We start from the raw sequence: 23,511 nt of genomic DNA, 5'->3' as shown, positions 1-23,511 counted from the left end.
CGAAATCTGGTTGGAACCAGTTTGTGTACCAACGCATTGTAGATAATGCACAGCGCGGCCAGCGTATACGCAATCCCAGCTAATCCAGCACAAGATGTGTACGCTTTATGCTCGCGTCATGCATGATGCGCGACTGCACAGTAACAATTACGTCACAATCGCAAGGATTACTTTGCCAAGTTTGTGAATAACCTGATATTAGAAGTAGTGATAAGCGAACATGCATATAAACTATTCTAAATAATAGCTTCAATTACACATTATACTTGTAGGTAATAATGATAATATTGACTGGCTCTTCCTTCGCTTAGTACTTGCACATTTAAATAAGTTTGAAACTAATTTGTTGTTCTGTGTTCAGTACTTAAATGTTCATCTAAATTGTATTTCTTTTAACTGGTTTTTAATCAAAACAAAATAGTTATACTGGGCTTTACTTTACATACAGTACATGTATATCTATATTATTTTTTATATCAGTTTGCAATTGAAACAACACACAAAATAATCAAAGGTGAATCTTGTTTCAATTCCAAGAAATACCAACACCAGAAACTGACATCGCATTAAATTCTATTATTCAGTCTGACCATCCATTCTTTCTTTGACAAAACATTACAACACAAACTACACGGGAGAGTGATTAAAATGCTATAGTTTATCATGACTACTGACATACCAGGTACAGTGTTGGGGAATATCTTATAAAAACATATTTGTATACTGCATTTCGCCGTTTGAGGGAAAGAAGTGTGAATAATTATGTAATAATCATGGCTTTGAAAAAAATCATGTATTTCCTATAGATTTTATTTTTTTCAGGGGCTGCTTTTCACAATTTACTGCCTAAATTTACTGCCTAAATCTGCATCATTTGATAAGCTTTAACATTGCAATGAATGGGGATTATCGAGGAAACTTTTGATCGCCCCGAGCCCCCATATATTTTTCCCTACAATACAGAAGACAAGCATGAGACAGAAAAATATTCTACAAATAAGAGGAAATTGCTGCTTGTGAGGGATAGGGTGGGTACCGGAGGGAGAGTGATTAAGTTTATACACAGAAAAAAAATAAAATAAAAACACCCATATTAAGCACCTAATGAATATTTCATACATCATTATCAAGTTCCTTACTTGCATTTCCGAGCTTATTTCAATTTCATGATTTAAGACATACATGTATATCATGAATTGTTTACATGTAATTATCTCTCAACACATGCTTGGGACATTTGTCTTGCATTGACAAACTTGAATATTTTCAACCAACCATATCTCATATTCTCAATGGTTTTCTGTGAGGGCTCACATGCCTCTGGGCAATAGTACTGAATTTTACTCTTCCGAGCCCTGACACATGGAAAACCATTTTCTTACCCTCTTCTTCTTTTCTTTCATTTTTACTTATTTGTATTTTATTCAATTTCAAATTATATGTTTTTTGGGCCAAATAAATAATATTTTAACAATAAAAAATCAAAACTAAAGATCCATTTAATTTCAATGAAAGATAAAATCCCCCAAAACATGAAAACTATCTGATATTTCATGCAGCTCCTGGTCCCACAGAATATAGCACAAGATTATTTTTTGTGTGTCAAACCATGGGGTAAGTAACATTAATTCTCTCTAAGTGTTTTTATACAAACTCTATAAATAAATTGACGTCAACAATAAGATAATTTGATGCCACTGCATTGGACATGTCAAAGGCTTACTGGTATGTCATAAATCTAAAAAACAAAGAGACCCTATTTATTTACATGTAAATGATAGTTTAAAGCCTTTTAACAGTCTTCGATGCTTTTGGTTTGTTTAATTCCATTTTATTCCATTTCTACAAAATAATTTATACAGCCAGACACTTTAATAGTGTTTGTGCAATTTACATCAATATTATTTCAACAATCCATTCCTTGATCAAGTACAGACCATAATTTTTATACAGTTCTCATTCTCAAGAACAGATTCTGAAGTATAACATGTAAATGCTGGTAGTAAATTGGTGATCACTGGAATAGTATGTCAGGGATCAAATTTGTAAATCATTTAATGTATTGTACGTTTTTGCACATTATTATTATTTGAACTACTAATAGCAATGATGAGCACTTTGTTACCCTTCAGTGGATGTGATGAAAAGAATGTTTTGAAAGGGAGTGACCTTGATGGTTCATCTCAAATGACCATGCACAGAATGAATTTGTCATTAAAATGGCTCCATACATATATACCTTACTATATTTCATCAATTACTTTTATCAAAACATCAAGGCAATAAAGACATTAAAAATCACTTTCATACTGGAAGAAATATTTGCTTATCTTTTGAAGCTTAAAAATCATATTCCATTTCATTATTTCCATACTCAAATTAATCAAACATACATAATCATCAAATCACAAACAAGAATACTGTGTATACCACATAAACAAAAATATATTTTTCAATAACAAGTGGAACACCTCTGGCAGTCTCGACTGCATTACGCAATTCGTTACAGCAGCAGTGCTGACTATGAAAACAGCTATTGAATAATTGGTTCCACTTCGTAATTCCGAAGGTTCTTTATTCCGAAGGTTCGTAATTCCGAAACACGTAAATTGCCTATACCTTGATGTTCGTTAATCCGAAAACGTAAAAGGGTTTGTAAATCAGAACATTTGTGGCGTTATTCCGAAAGTTCGTTATTCCGAAGGTTCGATAATCCGAAAACGAAATAAGGTTCGATGTTCCGAAGGTTTGTTAATCCGAAAACGAAATAAGGTTCGTTGTTCCAAAGGTTCGTTAGTCCTAAAGCGAAATAAGGTTAGTTAATCATTTAGTTTTCGGACTAACGTACCTTCGGAATTACGAACCTCATTTCTTTTTCGGATTAACGAACTTTCGGAATTACGAACCTCATTTTGTTTTCGGACTAACAAACCTTCGGAATTACGAACCTTCGGAATAACAAACCTTCAGAATATCCGAACCTTCGGAATAACGAAGCTTCAGGATTACGAATGTATGCGGAATAATTATTCACAAAAGAAAACACTTGTATGATAATAAAATACTATGTCCGTCAACCCAACATGACCTTTGACCATGATCATGTGACCTAAATACAAGTGCAAGACATACTTGATTACCCTTATGTCTGTTTCATGAACTACATGCGGAGATACATAAACTTCCTAAAATTAAAGTTATGATGCCAATTCAACAAATACCCCCAACATGGCCAAAGTTCATTGACCTGAGATAACCTTTGATGTTGGTCATGTGACCTGAAACACGCACAGGATATTCAGGGATACATGGTGACTCATGTCCAAGTTTCTTATACTAGATCCATAAACTTTTCAAGTTATGATGACAGTTCCAAAAATACCCCCAACGTAATCAAAGTTTGTTGAACCTAAATGACCTTTGACTTGGTAATGTGACCTGAAGCTCGCCCAGGATGTTCAGGGATACTTAATTGCTCTATGTATAAGTTTCATAAACTAGATCCATAAAATTTCAAAGTTATGATGGCAATTTCACAAATATCCCTAAACAGGGTCAAAGTTCATTGACCCTAAGTGACCTTTGACCTTGGTCATGTGACCTGAATCTAAGGCAGAATCTTCAGCAATAACTATTATCCTTATGTCTAAGTTTCATGAACTAGGTCCATATACTTACTAAGTTATAACAACATTTCAAAAACTTAACCTTGGTTAAGATTTTGATATTGATTCCCCCAACATGGTCTAAGTTCGTTGACCCTAAATGATCTTTGACCTTCGTCATGTGACCTAAAACTCAACCAGGATGTCCAGTAATACTTGATTACCCTTATGTCCAAGTGTCATGAACCAGATCCATAAACTTTCAAAGTTATGACGGAAATGAACAAATACCCCCAACATGGCCAAAGTTCATTGAAGCTAAATGACCTTTGACCTTGATCATGTGACCCGAAACTCAGGCAAGATGTTAAGTAATACTTGATAACCCTTATGTCCAACTTTCTAAGTTATAATTACATTTTAAAAAAAACTTCAAGATTTGATGTTGATGACGCCGCCGCCGGAAAAGAGGCGCCTAATAGTCTCGCTCTGCTATGCAGGTGAGACAATATACCAGGCATTTATTTCGAAAGTACAGAGGGAATTATTGATCCTTGGTTGGACTGGCAAAATTAGTAATGCCAGTCGAACCTCAGACAAATAATTCCTGCTATACTTACTCAAAGCCTGGTATATTTGTATAATATATCTGATCAGCTTTGTTAATCAACAAGCAAAACAGGTAGATACATGTAATTATTGAAGTAAATCATTTGACAACCGTGGAATCTGTTTCCTTTATTGTGGGATGCATTATAGTCTTCAAAGATATAAAGATGTATATAAAACACTTACACTTTAGGAAATGGAATTGGTAGCAACATTCCAGAGAGAGAAGGGAGCCAGTCATCGTAATCAGCCCTGAGAAAAAAAAATATATTCATGAAATTTATCCCTCAAAGGCATACTGATTTGTCTATAAAAAAAACAAAGCTTCACTGTCTCATTTGTCACCTGGGTCTGTGTTATATAATGTTTGTGACATGGATATTTATACTAGGTATTTGATTGAACTCTTCAAAAGAAAGAGAGATACAGAAGGTTTTCTTTAAAAAAAAGTGAACACATTACATGTAGTTTCATTATGAATAAATACACATGACGCTAATTAATCAATCAAATAATTAATTCTCCCAAAATCTGTGTCAATACTGGCATTTAAATAAAGTCATAAAATGTATCAATGTAGTTTCAGCTTATGAGATAAATTCAGTATTTCCTGGATATAATATTTGTAATCAATTAGCTTTTATCTGTTTAATTTCTCAAGTAAACTAGCACATCAGTTCTGTAATAGATCGATCTACTAATATTTTGTTAATTCTCTGCTAGATAATAAAAACAGATTTTGGAGTCCACTATCAAAAAGCACATGATAACTCACAATATCTGAAGTATTAAAAACATGTTATAACTCACGTTAGTTGAAGTATTTTGACAAAAGAAGTCATGACATCAAGTTCATGAAGTACAGTTTCATCTCCTGTTGAGCTTACACTATCTTCACATTGTATCTCACGCAACCTGCATCTACATATAATCGAAGATGAAACAGAATGAAATTAGATCTGAAATGAATGATATCACAAGAACTTAATCATTCTTAGAAGGTTGGGGGCATGATATTCAAAGCAATCACTTACAATTTCTATTGCATTTATAAGTGGATAATGTAATCTGAAGGTCAGATTCAGCTTCACCACAGAATCTTTTAATGGTTCTAGCTGTCTTTTGGTATAGTAATAGCAGCAGGAGCAGCAGTAATATAGGCCTATACATTTTACCATGTTTACATTGTATATTCTCTCTCTCCTCGCACTGGGACATGAAATCATGCACTTATTAGTAGTAAAAGTAGAGATAGCAGTAGTGTAAGTAGGAGTACTTAAGGAGTACTTAGTAAATACAGTAGAAGAGGAGTAGCAGCAGTAGTTGTCATAGTGGAGAAAAAGTAGTAGTAGTCAGCAGCAGTAAAAGAAGTAGTAAATAGTTATTGTAGAAGTAGTAGTAGAATTAATCCCAAAAAAAAATAGTAAATTAAATGTAAACATGTACATGACTGTATTATGAATACCTGTTTGAGTCTTGGTAGAAAGTTGCAATAGAAGCAAGGCAGATGGCAACCAAATTAGGGAGTACTCTTGGATGAGGACACTCGATACTGGGCCCATGCATTCTTTAATACAATAAAAACAGAGAAAGATATGAAAGTACAGATTTATTCCACGTAGTGTTATAAGGGGCAGTTTTATATTTATTCAGATGGCACCATAACAAACACAATTAGCTGTAATCACTGACCTAACTGTAGCAGATTTCACTGTAGGATTCGACCCTTTACAGTTTTCTATTAAAAAAATACAAAAATTGTATTTCGTGACAAATCATTGCATTTTTGTCTCTCAATAATTCATTCAATTATGTTTTTCAACAAGTATTGAAATTTAAAGGACAAGTTCACCCCAACAAAAAGTTGATTTGAAGAAAAAGAGAAAAATCCAAAAAGCATAACACTGAAAATTTCATCAAAATCGGATGTAAAATAAGAAAGTTATGACATTTTAAGTTTCGTTTAATTTTTTACAAAACAGTTATATGCACATCTTGGTAGATATGCAAATGAGGAAACTGATGACGTCACTCACTCACTATTTCTTTTTTTTTTATTATATGAAACATTCTAATTTTATCCTGATTGTCAAGTGAAACAACAATTAATTCCTCCCTGAACATGTGGAATTAGTATTATTTAATACAATATGGTTCAGTCAAGTTGGTCCTTATTGTCAAATCTGTAAAAAATGAAATATTGTGAAATTCAAACAATAGAAAACAAAAGAAATAGTGAGTGTTGGACATCATCGACAGACTCTTTTGCATGTCACCAAGTTGTGCCTATAACTGTTTTGTGAAAAATAAGCGAAACCTTAAAATGCTATAACTTTCTTATTGTACATCCGATTTTGATTAAATTTTCAGGATTATACTTGTTTGATATTTCTCTAAATATCCAAATCGACATTTTTCCGGGGTGGACTTGACCTTTAACAATGATTTTTCTTGAATTTCTCTTCAGTCTGACATTTCTTAATGCCTAAACTGTATTAGAAAAAAAATGTACTTATTGCTTGTTGTGAGCTGTACCTTATAGAAGTTTTCTGAAATAATGGGCATGCTCTCTCTAAAATCTATAACTCAGCCCCCTCAAATTTCTGCAACACTACATGTACACCATCTTTTTTTAAGGGTAATTCCACCCCTGCAGGACATCAATTTTAAAAAAAGAAAAAATTGAGCAAGCATAATGTTAAAAGTTTCATCAATATCAGATAAAGAATTTCTGACATTTTACAGTTTCTCTCATCTTCTCAGAACAACACAGGAGATATGCTAATGAGAGAGCTGATGATGTCACACAATGTCACAGACAGTCACTCACTATTTCTTTTGTATCTTGTATAGAATATTTTGATTTTTGCAGATCTGGCAATAATGTATCTCATAAATAATTACAATGGTTACAATAATGGCAATGCCACATGTTCAGAGATGATGATCAAACCTTGTTTCACATTAAGTGAAAATTTTGTAGTATTCCATATTTCACATAGTATAACAAAATAAATACATGGGGTGAGTGGATGACATCATACATTTTCTCATTTGTGTACTTACCAGGATCAGCATATTCTATGAAATTATGCAAAACTTTCAAATGTCTTCACATTCTGATCTTAAATCTGAATTTGATGAAATTTTCACTGTTGTATGATACTATAAAGTTCTTGTCTTTTAAGTTTAATACTTGTATAATAGATTTTAAGTGCTTTTTGTACCTTTTGTTTCAATATTTCTTTTCTTACATTCGATACTGAATGCCTTTTTAATATCATACCAGGCTCATATCTTGAAGTTGTTTTTTTACTTATATAGCTGCAATAACTCAATTATAACTCTAGAAAAAATAAACAAATTACCTGCTACTTCAATTCTTCTTCAATGCTCGATACAAAGAATTTCACAGATCATTTAATCGCGATTTCATAAAACTAGTATCAATGTCGAATTAACCAATTTTTCATATTTTCAAATGCATATAAATCTCTATTTGTCAATCATTTTAATATAAACTTTGCATTATAAGTCTTTAGACTACTGCATTGTTTGTATTTAAAACCAAAATTAAAATGAACTGAACTGAATTCAATTGAATCTCTTTTTATTCAATTCAACAATTTGCTGGGGTGGACTTGACCTATATGAATATTTATAAACACGAGATGAAGAAGATTAAAAGGTCAAGTCCACCCCAGCAAAAATATTGGCTTGAATCAATAGAGAAAATCAAACAAGCATGACACTGAAAATTTCATCAAAATTGGATGTAAAATAAGAAAGTTATGACATTTTAAAGTTTCGCTTTTTACAAAACAGTTCTATGCAGAATTCAGTGACATGCAAACGAGGAATTCAATGATGTCCCTCAGTCACGAATTGTTTTGTTTTTATTGTTTGAATCATACAATACATGTATTTATATTTTTACAGATTTGACAATAATGACTATAAACTTGACTGAACTGGTCATGAAATTTTAACACAATTAGTAATTCCACATTTTCAATGAGGAATAAACTTTGTTATGTAGGACAATGAGGAGAAAATTCTAATATTTCATAGTTCATGTAATAAAATAGTAAAATATAAAAGAAATAGTGAGTAATGTAGTCAATCCCCTCATTTGCATACTGTCCAGGATGTGCATATTTTGATGAATGTATTTCCCCTGTCCTCTTGGATGTTTATACAATAATATTCATTCATATTACAGATTAAAAAAAAACAATTTTCATAGGAAATTGGCATCCATCCACTTCCAATAAAAAAAAAATCCAAGTGTATTTGAGTGGTCGATTACCATGGATCTCAGTATACACTACTGACGTATGGAGGGTGTGCCTCTCTACATTTATGTTCTAGAAACAATCAGCCCTCATTAGCCTTCCTTTTTCTCTTCTATAGGGTTTAAATAGAAAAAGGATGGCATTTTGTTTCTCCAGAAAGAAGGAATGACGTACATATGATTGTTTTTCTTTTTCTTTCTCTCTCTCTCTCTCTCTCTCTCTCATACTACCATTTTAGAGCACTAAAAAAGACTTAACTGCAATTTGCGCTACATAAAGACTAAGTATTATTCTCATTTATTATTAATATACACTGGGCATACATGTAATTACAGTGAATAAAAGGTACCCTATTAAACACACATTGATAATCCCAATTTATGCATACATGTATGAGCATCACCTCTATTAAAGCGATTTTTGTTGGAAAGGTTTATTAAAGGTTTTATATTTTGTATAATTTTTTTTGGTATCACAGCACAAATTCGGTCCACACTTTTAGGACTGCTTGACATAAAGTCTCCTGTGTTCAGCAAAAGTTTACTTAGGACTGTACATGTACAAAACTTATACCCCTTTCATAAACCCAATTATGCGGCTAATAGCAGCATAATTTGGTCGTAAAATCGGAGGAGGACGAGAGTTATCCGCATTATTTTGATGCTGCAATTATCCGCATAATAGCGGCATCGGGACCAGATTTTGACTTTATGAACGCATTTCAAAAGTAATGCGGATAATTGCCATGGTGCGGTCACAAGGTCACCCTTTTCCAACACAACTGCATCGGAGGGGGTGTGTGCGGTTGCCATGACGATTATCTGCCTTTTTAGGACGGGCGCTCGTAAAAATAGTGCGGATTATTTTCGGAGTTTGTGAACGCAATTTTTATTGAATTATCCGCATTACTCTTAGGTGGCTAATTGGAGGATGGGTTTATGAAAGGGGTATTAGTTGAGAGCTTTTCTCTTATGAACAAAAAATATTTATCAACAATAAAGGTAAAGTCCACCCCAGAAAAGGGGCAATCTGAATCAAGAGAAAAATCGAACAAGCATGACGCTAAAAATTTTATCAAAATCGGATGCAAAATAAGAAAGAAATGACATCTTAAAGTTTCGTTTATTTGTCACAAAATAGTTATATGCACATCCCAATAATATGCAAAGAGATTTGACGATGTCATTCACTCAATGTTCTCCGTTTATTTTTGTTTGAATTATACAATATTTTTTTTAGATTTGATAAGTACCTTCCTTGATTAATTAAAACAATGGTAATTCCACATATTCAGGGAGGAATAAAACCTTTTTTTCATATAATGAGGAGAAAATTAAAATATTTCATATAATAATAGTGAATGGAGGATGTCATCATACCCTCATTTGACCAGAATGTGCATATTTATACATGTATCTGCTTTGTGAAATTAAGCAAAAGTTTAAAATGTAATAATTTTCTTATCTTATTTTACATCCAATTTTGATGAAAATTTCATTCCTAAGCCTATATGGTATCGTCTCCATCAAACGGCAGTGCACAGATTTCCTATTATTTGGGAGAATTTTCCTTCTCACATCAAGGATGAAATTATATCTGGTAATATCATGAAGCTCCTCACGCTTCTTCGTCATGAAATTCTAACTGTTCTTTATTGACTAAATTCCTGTACTGAAACAAGCTAACAAGACAAATTTATATATAATGCAACAATTGCAGTTACATGTATTATTCAATTATTGATCAATAACTGGACTATGACATTCGGTTCTTGCTAGCTGTTGGCGTCACTCTGAATTTTAATAATGCACATTTATAAATATGATATTTTGAACATAAATTGTATGTATTGTAAATATTTTCCATTATTCTGAACATTAATATACACATAATTTGTACAATTGAAATGTCATTGATGATGCTAGTCCGTAATATATTGAAATGATGATTGCTGATTGATCCATGGTACACTTGTTTCCCTCAAATTAATTGTTGCCAGTTTCAGTTTACATATTTCTTTTTTTATATTCTTAACTGACCTGGATTGAGGTGAAGGGGTGTGGGAAGGAAGGCCTGTGGGCCATGGTAATTCAGTTTACCTTTTCCTAACCCAGGCAGCCCCTTCATCTCTATTCCAGGTCCTTTGTACTATGTCACCTATATCCTATTGTCTGTGTGATTTGTATTGTACTATCATGTATTTTTAATTGCCGAATAAATAATAATAATAATAATAAAAGCTGGTATGATTTTTCGCTTTTTATTCGGATCAACTTCTTGTTGTGGTGGACTTGCCCTGAATAAAGCAAAATTATTCCCTGTAAATGAAGTTTAAAAAAATTTGCTTTCCATCTTTATGCATCAAGTTATTTCTCATTCTGTGACAACAGTATTGATTCTTGCGCACTCCTGAGCGTAATAAAAAAAACCCTCATTGTTACAGGATTATAAATTTCTTCATTTTTAGGCCTGACAAAAGTTTCACTAAAAGGTTCAATAGTGTGAATAAGTTATATCAATCTAATATTTGAGACTTATAAAAGAACTATAGTCACAATTATCATTATAATGATAATTCCACATGTTCAGAGAGGAACAAAACTTTGTTTCACATGGCAATGAGGAGTACAGTGCGTATAAAAAAAAACGGGACCGTTTAGAAAAGTCTATCAAAATTTTGTTTCAAATTATGTCTATATTTTGATGTTAATAGATGCTCTCATGTCTATCTTTCATTCAAATGCTTAAAAAAAAATGAGTTTCGTTCATGCTTGAGCGAAGACAAGACGTTTTTGCAAGGGGTTTAATAAGAAAAAAGGCTTGCACCAAATGCCAGAAAATTAGAAAATATTGATCATCAGACTTCTTGCTAGTTTTTATTCAATTTGCTGTCATTTCTTTATTTCTACATCAATTATGTTCATACTTGGTAATTTTACATATCTGTCCATGAGGATGATGAGGTCGAAGGTCGTCTAGGGGTCAAAAGGTCAAATGATGTGTGGTCATGTCCATCCTTTTTTGAAGTTTTTGTTCAAATTGCTCTGATTTCTTTATTTCTGCATCAATCATACTTGGCACATATGATCCTTGGGTAATACTACATGTGCATCCATGAGGATGGGGTCAAAGGTTGTCTAGGGGTCAAAAGATTATATTGCATATTTTAATTATCGCGAAATCAGGAGACGCTTATGGTTCGCAAACCACCTTGTTTCATTTAAATATGTTATCTTTTAGCATTGAATATTCTTTCATAAGTAATAACAAAAATTGTCAACCTATTAAGCAAGGAGACATCCATTATTAATGAAAGAGCTTGTAATTTATTCATATCCTTTTATTATGTGCAACAGAGGTTATGGTGCATTTGAAAGACATGAATCCTATTGTCAAGGGGGCATTGATTCCTTGAACAAGTCAAATTGTGTGCTTGACAGGACAATATTAATTCTAACAGAATGATTCATGTCTTTCAAAGACACCAAAACCTTTCCAGCCCACAATAAAAAGGATTTGATCAAATTACAAGCTATCCCATTAATAATACGAATCCCCTTACTTGGGTTGACAATTTTTTTTTTTTACTTATGAAAAAACATTCAATGCTAAAAAGATACCATATTAAAAAACACCAACAAAACAATTTAAGTAAGTGGATAGATTTGTAAATGGATTTTGACAGCATAATTCGAAAATTATGGCAGAGATAATAAAAAGATGTCTGATGATCAGTATTTTCTCATTTTCTGCCATTTGGTGCAAGCCTTTTTTCGAACCCCTCACAAATGTGTTCTGTGTTTGCTCAAGCATGAACGAAACTGATATTTTTTAATGGCATTTGAAAGATTAGACTTCAGATCATCTATTAACAACGAAATTAGACATTATAATTTGAAACAAAATGTTGATAGACTTTTCAAAACTGTCCCGTTTTTTTTTATATGCACTGTATATTGAAATAAAAGAAATAGCGAGTGAATGATGTCATCAGCCTGTCCCTCATTTGCATACCAACCAGGATGTGCATATAAAAAAAAAACTGTTTTGAAGGATCTTATCTTCCAAATAACATGTGTTTTATGAACATCTTTCATTTAATCTCACTATGAATTCAAAATTTTAAAAAAGAAAAATCTTATTCAATATACCGGTACACATATACACTGTAATCCTAACCAAATATAATAAAATTACGATCATAGAATTATTTATGATTTATACTCAAACTCACAGGTTTTAAAGTGATATTTTTAAAAAAAATTATGAACTTACATGCTGACAAATTCTTTGAAGGCAAATTCGTGGTCATCTTTGTAATGCATTGCAAGAATGAAATCACGCACAAATGCTTGAAGTCGTGGATTCTTACCAAAGTCCTATGTAAATAAAGGAAACATCAAATAGACAAAATATATCTTAATTTCCAGAGAGTTTTTAACAATTTCCTTGCAAATTTACAGACTATATCATGAAATCTGCATATGATTTTAAATTTATCATATCAAAAATACAAAGTACATTTTCAACATTTTCATTAGGGACCAAACTTTTTAAATTTTGATGGTTTAATTGTTACCCATTAAAAATGTTTGTGTACAAATTTTAGATCACATCTTTCACACAATAATCGTTTCATGGTAAGATACTCCATTTTATCTGACAGTGAATGTAATCTGCAATCATCTTAAACTTACCAAAACTTGATACAGGTTTTACTTTACGTACTCTTACCTTTCAATTTCAAAATCCAATACTCTTAAAAATTTCAAGTTTATATAGAGGAGTAGAGTGCTTTGCTAATGTTAGAATTTGGCCTTTATAGTTTGAATAGTTTTAACCTTTACCTTTATACTGGAGAAGCTAATAAATGCATGTAGTTCTAGGGTAGGGTATCAGTAAACTATCAAAGGTGCAATATGGAAATCTAGATTCAAAGAAAATATCATAAAACTGTTGTCATTATCATACCTCCAGAATTTCCTGTGTGAAAATAGTACCAGTGATTTACATGAAAGCAACAAAATTGAACCCCCCCCAAAAAAAAAAAAATAATAATAATAATAATAGTAATAATATCAAATTTACCATATTGTGCTTTAGAATCCTGTGTATGACTGGTGTAAACATCTCAATAACAACCTTAGAACGTGGAGAGTTGCGACAATGTTTACTGAAGAATGAACAAATCTCCGGTGATGGTTGATTGTTTTCCAGGAGAGGAGCTACAGCCATGATAATACTCTCATGAGCTACAGAGTTGATCATGTCAGCATTCTGTCAAATCAAATGGGAAAAATAACATCAAAAACACTAAACTGAGTTTAGAGGAAGGAAGGTAAATCCAGAAATAATCAAATAAATACCAAAAAGAAATATGATTAAAAATATGATTATAAGTCTTTTATCTCACCATTTTGAAGAAAATCAAAGTGAGCTCTACCTTGTGAGATGACTGCGAATGAAATCTGAAGGGTTTATGTGGGAGGATTCAAGCAATACATTGTATTTATACCAAATCAGATTGATAAAATCTGAGGGTACACGCATGCACAAACGGAAGTGTAATGAAAGCACACACATTTCTGAGATAGAATTGTGAATGGTATATGATTGCTTTCTTTTTGAAGCATTCGTCTTATCTGGAAATTTATTGCTACAATGTTCAATAAACACACTTGACGCTTGATTCTTTTTACATAGATTCATATGTTGACAAATAGTAACATGACATTGCCACTAATGCTTTATTAAACTAAAAATTTTGACAATCCTCCATCTTCTCCAGGAGCTTATTACAATGTTTATTGTAAAGGTGTTGACAATTTAGATGTCTGAACTATTTGGAATGATTATATTTTGGGAGGAGAACATGTCCTTAATTATAATTTCAATAGCAATAAATACAGTACATGTACATGCATGTGCATGCAACATTTTGAGATATAAACTTGATATTCACAATCAATGTAAAGTTCCAATGACATGCATAACTTCACCAAATCATTACCTGTTGGGCTTAAATGTACATCATATAATTTCAACAGTTTTTTTATTTTCATTTTACTTGCATTTGTCTGCAGTATGCTAAGCCCCGCCTCCTTGAAATATACTACATGTACATGTAGATCATATTTTGCCTCTTATGATGTCACAGGAGGCAGAAATACATGTAGTATATCAAAACAATGCTGTGCAAACTTGCCATAACTACATGTATGTGCCATTGCTAGCAAGGGCATCACACAATACCACATCACAACCATGTAAGCTGTCATAGCTGCTTTGTCAAAAATGTTTTTTTTTTGTAAAGGTTGTGGTGTTGTATGAAAATAGGAAAATAAATAAAAAATAATCTTTTCTACATACAAAATATCATCAAAATCTTCGAACAAATAATAAAGTTCTTGAATTTTAAAGTTCATCGGTATTTCGTGAAACAGTTATACATACATGTAGGCCTGAGTCATTACGTTTATTTTGAAAAGCATTTAAACACTATCGATACACAGGCTGTTTGGGTTAACCAGTGGGGTACAAAAAACTCCTTTCTCAAAGTTGTTAAAATGTCTGCAAAGTGAGGTTTGTTCCCATGGTGAGTGAGTACATTGTATCATATCAGCGGTATTTCCAGCCTTTGCTTATTATGGAATGTGAATCATATCAGAATAATTGATGAAGTTTTTCCAAAATTGTTCCTCCATTATGTAATTTCTTGCTAGGCTTTTTGTATAAAGTTTGCATACATTGCTTTCAATCTTGTCTGCACATCCTCTGCTTCTCTCATATCGTTTCTGATTTTTATTGCAATTCTAGTTTTTTTGTATAACAACTCTTCTTTCTTCCCTAATATGTCCCTACCCCTCAAAATATATATATATATATTATAGGGATATGTGGATGTCCTTGTTTATTACACATACACTGTAGAAGTGAAACATGTCAAAATCCGTCATTCTATTCTTAGAAGGTTTAGCTAATAACATCTTAATTCATCTGAATTTGTCTTCAGTACTTATTTCCAAGAGGTTTTATTAATCACCTTTGTTCAACAAACCCATTATCACCATGTAGACATGAAGTGTTTGTTAACACATATGCTCTGATACAGTACATGTACTTCCAGGTAGGCCTGAAGACCCTCAATGCTCATTAAATTCAGATAAAAAATAATCATGAATAAATATCGAGGAATAAAAAACAAATGTGGGAATTAAAGGGGGTATTCAGTCTATATAAAGGGATTATTACAATTATTCTGATCTGAAAGGATCAGGAGAAATAACCTACCATTATGTGAACTTACTGTAGAAGAAAAATATGTGTAAATTGCATCATCCCCCCCCCCCCTGGAAGTCTGGAACTGTTTGTGTTTTGATAATTGTGCTCGCATCTCAGCATATTTCAATTCTCTCCCATAATGCAATGCAAAGAAAATCCATATTAAGGGCACATATTTTAATAGTGCTTCATCAATTGATACAAATCACTCTGAGTGTAGGATACTCTCACCTGTGATAAGATGTCAGAGACAATCTCTAGAGGTACTTGACAAATATCTTGATCTTGTACACAGGTTGTTAGGGTCAGTTCTATCATTGACTAAAATGGAATATATAAAGAGAGAAAAAAACATCTACATGTATCACATCTGAATAATCTATTAAATGAGAGATGTACAATTCTATCTGCTGTCATTTATTTAGGTACATGTACCTTACATCAAAAGTCATATTAGCATCTGTAGCACAAAATCCTGCACGACGCCTTTCATTTCCAATTCTGATATTAATCATAGACAAAACAGTGGGGAATGCAGGAAAGACACAATGAAATATTAACCCATAGTGCCTTTATAGCAAAATGAACTTTGGTACCTTACACTGTGTGAGTGCAGAAAAAAATATCAACGAATCGTCATCACTCCACATCAGCCCATACTTCCCCTCCTCATTTGGAGTTTAAATCTGCCCTTTTTTAAAAAGGTACCGAGATGTAAACTATTAAGTTGATATCAAATAACCCGATTTCAGGGGAGGAAAACTGTAAAATTCACAAGAAAGCTTGTGAAATGTATTTTTTTATATGTAAGTAACTCATCTTTGAAGATAGAGGGGTATCAAATACTTACTGATATTTCTTGCATGAAGACCTCAGGCTTAGTGGTGTTACATATTAATTTCTTGAATCTGTGTATAGCTCTCTTCCACAGGAGGGAATGCAACCATTGATCACGAATGTAAACATTGCCGGCCTGTAAACAAAAACAAAAAAATTATTAATCAACAAAATTGTTTTCCTCTCAAGTCATGTACACATATTTTCTCCTCCTCCTCCTCCTCCTCCTCCTCCTCCTCCTCCTCCTCCTCCTCCTCCCCCTCCCCCTCCCCCTCCCCCTCCCCCTCCCCCTCCTCCTTCTCCTTCTTATTCCATTCATAGTACAGACCACCCTTTTGGTGTATTATGTACTGTTGAGGTTTGCCAGGGACCGGCAGGTGACCACCCAACTCTTTGACAAATACAGTGTAGTGTATTGGCTTTTAACGTGCACATGGGAACAAAAACTCAGCCCTTTCTTTATACAGACGTAGTGTTTTCTAACCGCATTAACCCTTGCACTGACTAAATACAGCAGTAAGGCACGCTCCGGGGGGGGGGGGGGGGCACTCAGTGTATAATGCGTGGTGTTGGGTATGTGCCACGGAGGGGACCCCCATTTTTACACTCAAATTTCCATTCCAAGGCATAGCATTTTTATCTTATTGATAAAAAGAACAAAGAAAGCCGCTCCAAATCAAAGCATTTTCTTCTTATCAAGAAAAAAGAAGAAAGAAATCCATTCCAAAGCTTCACATGTTTTTTGTTATGCCGTTCCTGCTGCATTGATCCGCTACAATGAGCTGCAATTTTGGTAAAAAGCGGCCACAGAGCCCTTTCCGACCATCGCCTCTGTGCGAGCACACCCGGCGCCCTGTGCCGCTGGGCTAGCTGCATGCATGTATGCCCGCTCCATAGGGATGCATACGCACAACGCTAGCATTAGTCTCTTGTTTTATAGACGTCTTGCAGTATGAGCGGGACTCGATACCATACATGTTGAGATCATACAATCTTAGTCTTAGCCAAAACATCTAACCGACTGAGTTCACTATCCATGCCCAAAATAGTTTGTGACGTCAGAGCAATAAAGTTTTTTTCTAATTTGTATCTGACTGAAAACCACGCAATCACACGGGCACAGCCCACGACGGAATGCCTCAACGTGTGCACATGACCATGCATACATGTAAATGTAAAATATAACAAAAAAATTGAAGTTGACAAAGAGATGGAATTTGAACCCAGTGTAAAATACACATATCATATTGACAATCCTTCACAGATTTTAACCACATGTGTACATATGTAGCTACATGTACACATGGGATGGGATCATGGGACTAAACAAAAAAAAAGCCAATGGTATAAACAACTGTGTCAAAACAAGCCACCATTGACGTCATAAGAGAAGACACTGAAATTTTCTGGGTCTTGTGAACAGAGTTTTATCATAGTGCTTATGATACATGCCCCTCGCCCTAAAAAACTAAACTTATATATTTTTAATTATGGTATTAGGAAAATGGTGAATACAAGTTAAAATTCTAGTTATGAATGTATTCATTAACCCTAAAAGGACTGGGGGGGCCATGATGGCCCCCCTCGACGCTTCGCGTAATATTTCCGAAATGCAAAATGATAGCGCCGCAAAATTTTATGACTTTTTTTTTTTAAGTCTCGCGCAACTTTTGAGACCAAATTTGCGACATACGGTTAGGGGAGATCAGGGTTAGTTGGAATGCGGGGTAAGTTGAAACATTGTAATTTTCTTAAACGCCTGTAAAATAAATTTATGCAATACTGCCCTCAATTTATTGCTATTAATAATACAACAGTATTATATACAGTATGTTCATCGGGCAATGTAGCACAGGGCATGCTGTGACTTTGAATGAATGAACTGCATTACAATGATAGGCCTACATGTACATATGTACAACTTCTTTAATATTATTGTTTGTAATATCCGTACCCTACCGTACTCCCATAAGCTGAATCCAAAGACCACGTTTGTCAACACCAAATTTATTTTCTGCTTTAAATAGCCTAGTCTTTCACACCTTTCTCTCGTATTCAAAACATGTCCCAAACTAGGGGCATGTTTAAGCAACCTCATATTCGAATCACAAACATGAATGATGATTCCAAACACAACTATGATAACTTAGGAATCAATGTACAATCTCTCCAAAGCATTTTCTCCCTGTACTTTCTCTCTAGAGCAGTGCACTTTGCACAGCAAGGGTTGCATTAAAATACATTGCAATACACCTTTTCAATAATTAACAATAGAATCATTATAATAAACATTTCTTAGTTCTCAAGTTAATTTCATTGAAAAGGTATTTTAAATATGTTTACTATAAACTCCTGTAGGATTATGGGATCATTTGCATCTAGATTCATTCATTGCAGCCATGCCTTGCTTCTGCGCAAATCAAACTTTACATCACAGTAAAAAAAAATACCTCCTGATTCTTACATACCACACAAATAATTATTAAAATATGGTATCAAATTATTTTGAGTATCTATCAGGCCATAAATAATGATTGTGTTCACGACATATTTACTTGTACATGTAGGTGGTCTGTCTCTGACATGTCATCTCTTAATTTCGTCAGAATTTTTTATTTATTTATTAATCTTTTGTAGCATTGTTTGTCACCAACTTTTCTCCGTATTGGCTCCATCAATTTCGCTGAATTTTTCGTCATATATAGTGTCTATTGTGGAGACGCAATACTAAGCTTTTCAAGGTCATCAGGTCATGATGACGTCATCTAGGCGCCATTTTGTAAAATTCTGTAATTGATCATATCTACATAATGGATCATCAATAATCCATCATATTTACAGCATATTAACTTGAGGTCAAAGGTCAACTGTGGATGTTCTTAAAAGTCATGCAGAGATCATGACGCGCGCGTATGTGCGCCTCAAAATTTTAAAATGGTCAAAATCGTCTGATTAATTTTTGGTACGTTTTAGGTCATTTTATTAAAGCATTTGAACATTTAGGGCGCACGCACATATGTGCGCGCGTTTTGTTGCATAACTGCCTTATGCAGCATTTAAATTCACCGTTTTTTCTATGTGTATCTATTAATGATATAATTCTGATCAAATTGATACCTCGATCAGCTCTCTACGATCTTAAATGAGGGAATGAGCACCCATTAAAGTTTGCAGCACGCGTGCGCGCGAGCTCTTTCCATTGGCTCTATATACATGTAGGCAAAAACATGCCTATAGATGGGGATCAAAAATTCACTGTAGCTCTTCAGAACGAACGGGGACCCCCAATTTTTTTTTTATAGTTGGATAGGATATGAGTCCAAGATGTGATTCTATGTCTCATTTGGAACTCAATTACATCACTAGGGGGTCAGAATGACTTCAGAACTCAAAATTACCCAATTTTAACCATATGACGTCATTGCATTTATGCAAATTTGGCCGTATCTCCCTTATTAATGGTCGGTTTCTGTGAAATTTTGATATGTTATAGCGGAGACAAATCATTACAAATAAACATGGAATAATTTTCACTTTTGACCACAGCATGAATGTGTTATGACTTGCTGATATTTTTGCGAGATTTTTTTGGACCTAATGTTTGAGAAATTTTTAATTTTTTTTGGGGGGGGTCATTTTCACATTGTAAAACATCATAATTAAATTTTCAAGTAAACGCTGCAATATTGAAAGGCTCCTGGGTTGTAAACTTTCTATTCTGACATTTTGCGGAATTTCCCAGTTTTTTTTTATCTTTATGGTCATTTTTATTAAACATAACGTAAAACAAATTTTCAAGTACCTTCTGTGACACATTGTGCAATTTCTTATTAGACATTTTGCCGAAATTTTGCGGAAAATTTGTATTTGAATCTTTTACAAAATTTTTCATTAAAAATCATCAACACAGAATTTTCAAGTAAAAATTTTGAAATTGATATATACTGGAATTTCGAAAATTCTTGTCGAATATTTAAGTAAAATCTTGAAAAATCTTGCTGAAATTTTGTACAAATTTTACAAAAAATTTATCTACATAATTTTACTCAGACAACATAACCGATGAGTTTTCAAGTCAGTCATTGGCATTGTGAAGCTTCTCGTAAAAAATATTAAAATTGAGCAGAAATTTTTTCAAATATATCAATATTTAAGATTTTTTATTTTGAAAAAGCATCACCTATGAATTTTCAAGCAAAATGCTATGGAACTGACACCAAGTGACATTGTTAAAATTCTTGCTGGAAACTAAATTGAAATCTACCCCCAAAAAATGCGGACATTATAATCGAGAGATTTTTCATAAATTGTGGATAAAAAACATCAATAATGATGCAGCTGTCGAGTAAAAAGTAGGCCTAACTGCTGTGAATTTTAAGGAGCCTTTCATTATGCCATTTTGAGTAAGCCAATTTCAGTAAAATCGTCTGAAATTTTTGAGGAATTTTCAAGGCTTATTACGTGCCTCAAACTTCATTTCGTATTTCAGATCATGAGCATTATCACCATCATAATCATCATGATAATCATCACGATTGTTATCATTGTAATGTTCACTATCGTCATGACCAAAATTTATTCCCATGATGTCTATGACCAAGATTATCAAATAGATCATATGTATGTCTATCTGTCTACTTATCTTTCAATCTAATATCAGCCTATTTTTAAAATAATTATGTCTGTTTACCTATTTATCTATCAACGACAGACCACCTAATTCGTCAGCATGACGAATTTAATCTAGTTTTTCCTTAAATTGGGGATTCGTGAGGTCTCAAGTTTTATTTTGTTTTGTTTTACTCACATTGTAAATGTGCGTGTATATCATTTTAAATTAAAGCTAAGAATCTCCTCTTTCAATGGGGGCACATGTACATCATATTCATTACAGATTTTTGTGGGTTTTGCCTTGCCTGGTCAAATTTTTCCTTAGTTTTTTAATAATAATCACTTTGCTGTAATGACTACCCACAGTTTGCTCCTTTTGCCGTCTTTAAGATGGGGGACATAAATCAATTCCTCACAACATTTTGATGAAGTAAACCCCTACATCTCCATGATAAGTACTTTTATAATATGTGTTAATGTAATAAACATGCAATTCTGGGTAAAGATAGTAAAGATTGATGTTTGTTTTCAAGAAAATTTTCCTCATCGTCATGTACATGCCATCTTCCAGGGATGTTTGGCCTTTATGTGTGTTCTGAGAAATTCACATGGATGCACAGTCTTCTCATTATCCTGAATACTACATGGAATAAATATGGTTAGAAATAGAAAAAAAAACGATACCATTCCCAGTACAGTATGGAGCCATTCCTTAATAAAAGCTGTTGAATCTGCGCTAATCATTAACAAGGCAATAAAAACAACACCAGCCCTGTTTAAAAATGCAAATTGACAACTTTGCAGTACATTTAACTTAAATGTATTGTAAAGTTGTCAATTTGCATTTTTAAACAGGGCTAGTTAGACTCATGTCATGTCCATTTTTTTTTTAACTATAAAAGTCAAAGGGAAATGAATGATTGTTGCAAATTTGAGTAGCATTAGCGATAAGATTAATTTTTACTTTATGAAAGATACATGTACAGGTTAACTCACCTGCAGCAATACGGAGCCTGTGCTTAGAACAATCCTCAGACAAGCATTCTGACCTGCTTCCCAACGTGACAATGCATGTATATCATGTATAATACCGTATGGGACTGGGCATTCCATGTAACCTTGTGGCTGAAATATAAGAAAAAATGACAAAATATAAGAACTATAGCCATGCCTGATAACACAAAATTCAAAGTCTACCAGGAGGGTCATTGACCGATACAGAAATTGGACTTTAAGCCCCCATCACACTTATTCTGGATCAAGCAGAATTGGCTGGAATGAAAGGACTACCGGTATTCTATTGTTAGACCACCAGTGGGTCATTTAAATCTACTTAGAACACCGTTCGAAAATACCCCTCCAATGTTTTGAACATGACCAAAACCTTCGGGACGGCCAAAAGAAATGACAAAATTATTTCGAATGCACTCAGAGTATTTAGAATGCACCTAGAATGTCCAAGAATGTAGCACAAATTATCAATCTGACTCCATTGCGGTTCATTTTGACTAGTGTATGATGATTCACCTGGTCAATTTACTGAATTTCAACTCCAGTTTGGTGAATTCATAAGTTCCTCCCAAAAATTTCTACATTTTTTGAAAAAAAAATTCGCTTCAGCTTCTGCTTGATTCCTGCTGATTCCGAATAAGTGTGATGGGGGCTTTAGAAAAAATGAACTGAACTTAAAATTTCAAAATGCTTTCAACAAGTGAACTCAGATACATGTATGCGCTACTACTACTGCTATTACTCAGCGCGCGACACTGGTGCCGGTCCGACAGTCCCAGACCAGTAAAAATTGCTTTCAGGCCAGTAACTTTTCAGAAATAGCCAGATTTACAAGTTAAACATGACCATACCAATAAAAAAATATATCCAACTGCTACAAATGATATTTTCTCCTCTTTTGTAAATTATAAAAATGGCTCTGGCATCTTAAAAAATGGCTCTCTTGAATTATGTTATGTGCGTGTGTGTACAAATTGTAAGTTTTTTTGTGAGGTGGCAATAAAAGACAGCAAAATGAGTCTTTTTTATGTTTTTCTTTATTTTGGAGGACCAGTAAATTTAGGGTTTGGACCAGTAGAAAATGGAACAAGCGGAGGGCCTCTGCCAGTCTCACCTGCATTACGCGATTTAATATAGCAGCAGTGCTGACTTTGAAAACTACTATAAAATAATTATTTACAAAAAACACCAATTCATATAATGATACAATAGGGCCGTCTGCACCATCCCGAGTTTTCAAATTAGCGCGCTATTTCTGATCC

The 23,511-nt window shown here is 33.5% G+C and overlaps 1 protein-coding gene across 1 annotated transcript in view; it reads right to left on the bottom strand.

The window, feature by feature from the left end:
* The window catches only part of LOC129253712 (C-Maf-inducing protein-like), a 56,287-nt gene that overhangs the window by 21,632 nt on the left and 11,144 nt on the right, over nucleotides 1-23,511 (bottom strand). Inside the window, exons 2-9 of the mRNA XM_064095553.1 lie at nucleotides 22,235-22,363; nucleotides 16,641-16,763; nucleotides 16,022-16,111; nucleotides 13,598-13,786; nucleotides 12,785-12,888; nucleotides 5,680-5,781; nucleotides 5,025-5,135; nucleotides 4,401-4,466 (exon numbers count right to left, since the gene is read on the bottom strand). Coding sequence (XP_063951623.1) covers nucleotides 4,401-4,466; nucleotides 5,025-5,135; nucleotides 5,680-5,781; nucleotides 12,785-12,888; nucleotides 13,598-13,786; nucleotides 16,022-16,111; nucleotides 16,641-16,763; nucleotides 22,235-22,363 — 914 coding nt within the window. The remainder of the gene's footprint in view (nucleotides 1-4,400; nucleotides 4,467-5,024; nucleotides 5,136-5,679; nucleotides 5,782-12,784; nucleotides 12,889-13,597; nucleotides 13,787-16,021; nucleotides 16,112-16,640; nucleotides 16,764-22,234; nucleotides 22,364-23,511) is intronic.

Source organism: Lytechinus pictus, chromosome 2 (assembly GCF_037042905.1).
Source record: "Lytechinus pictus isolate F3 Inbred chromosome 2, Lp3.0, whole genome shotgun sequence".
Lineage (NCBI taxonomy): Eukaryota > Metazoa > Echinodermata > Echinoidea > Temnopleuroida > Toxopneustidae > Lytechinus > Lytechinus pictus.
Note: the sequence above shows the minus strand (reverse complement) of the source record. Positions and strands in the feature narration are given on the sequence as shown.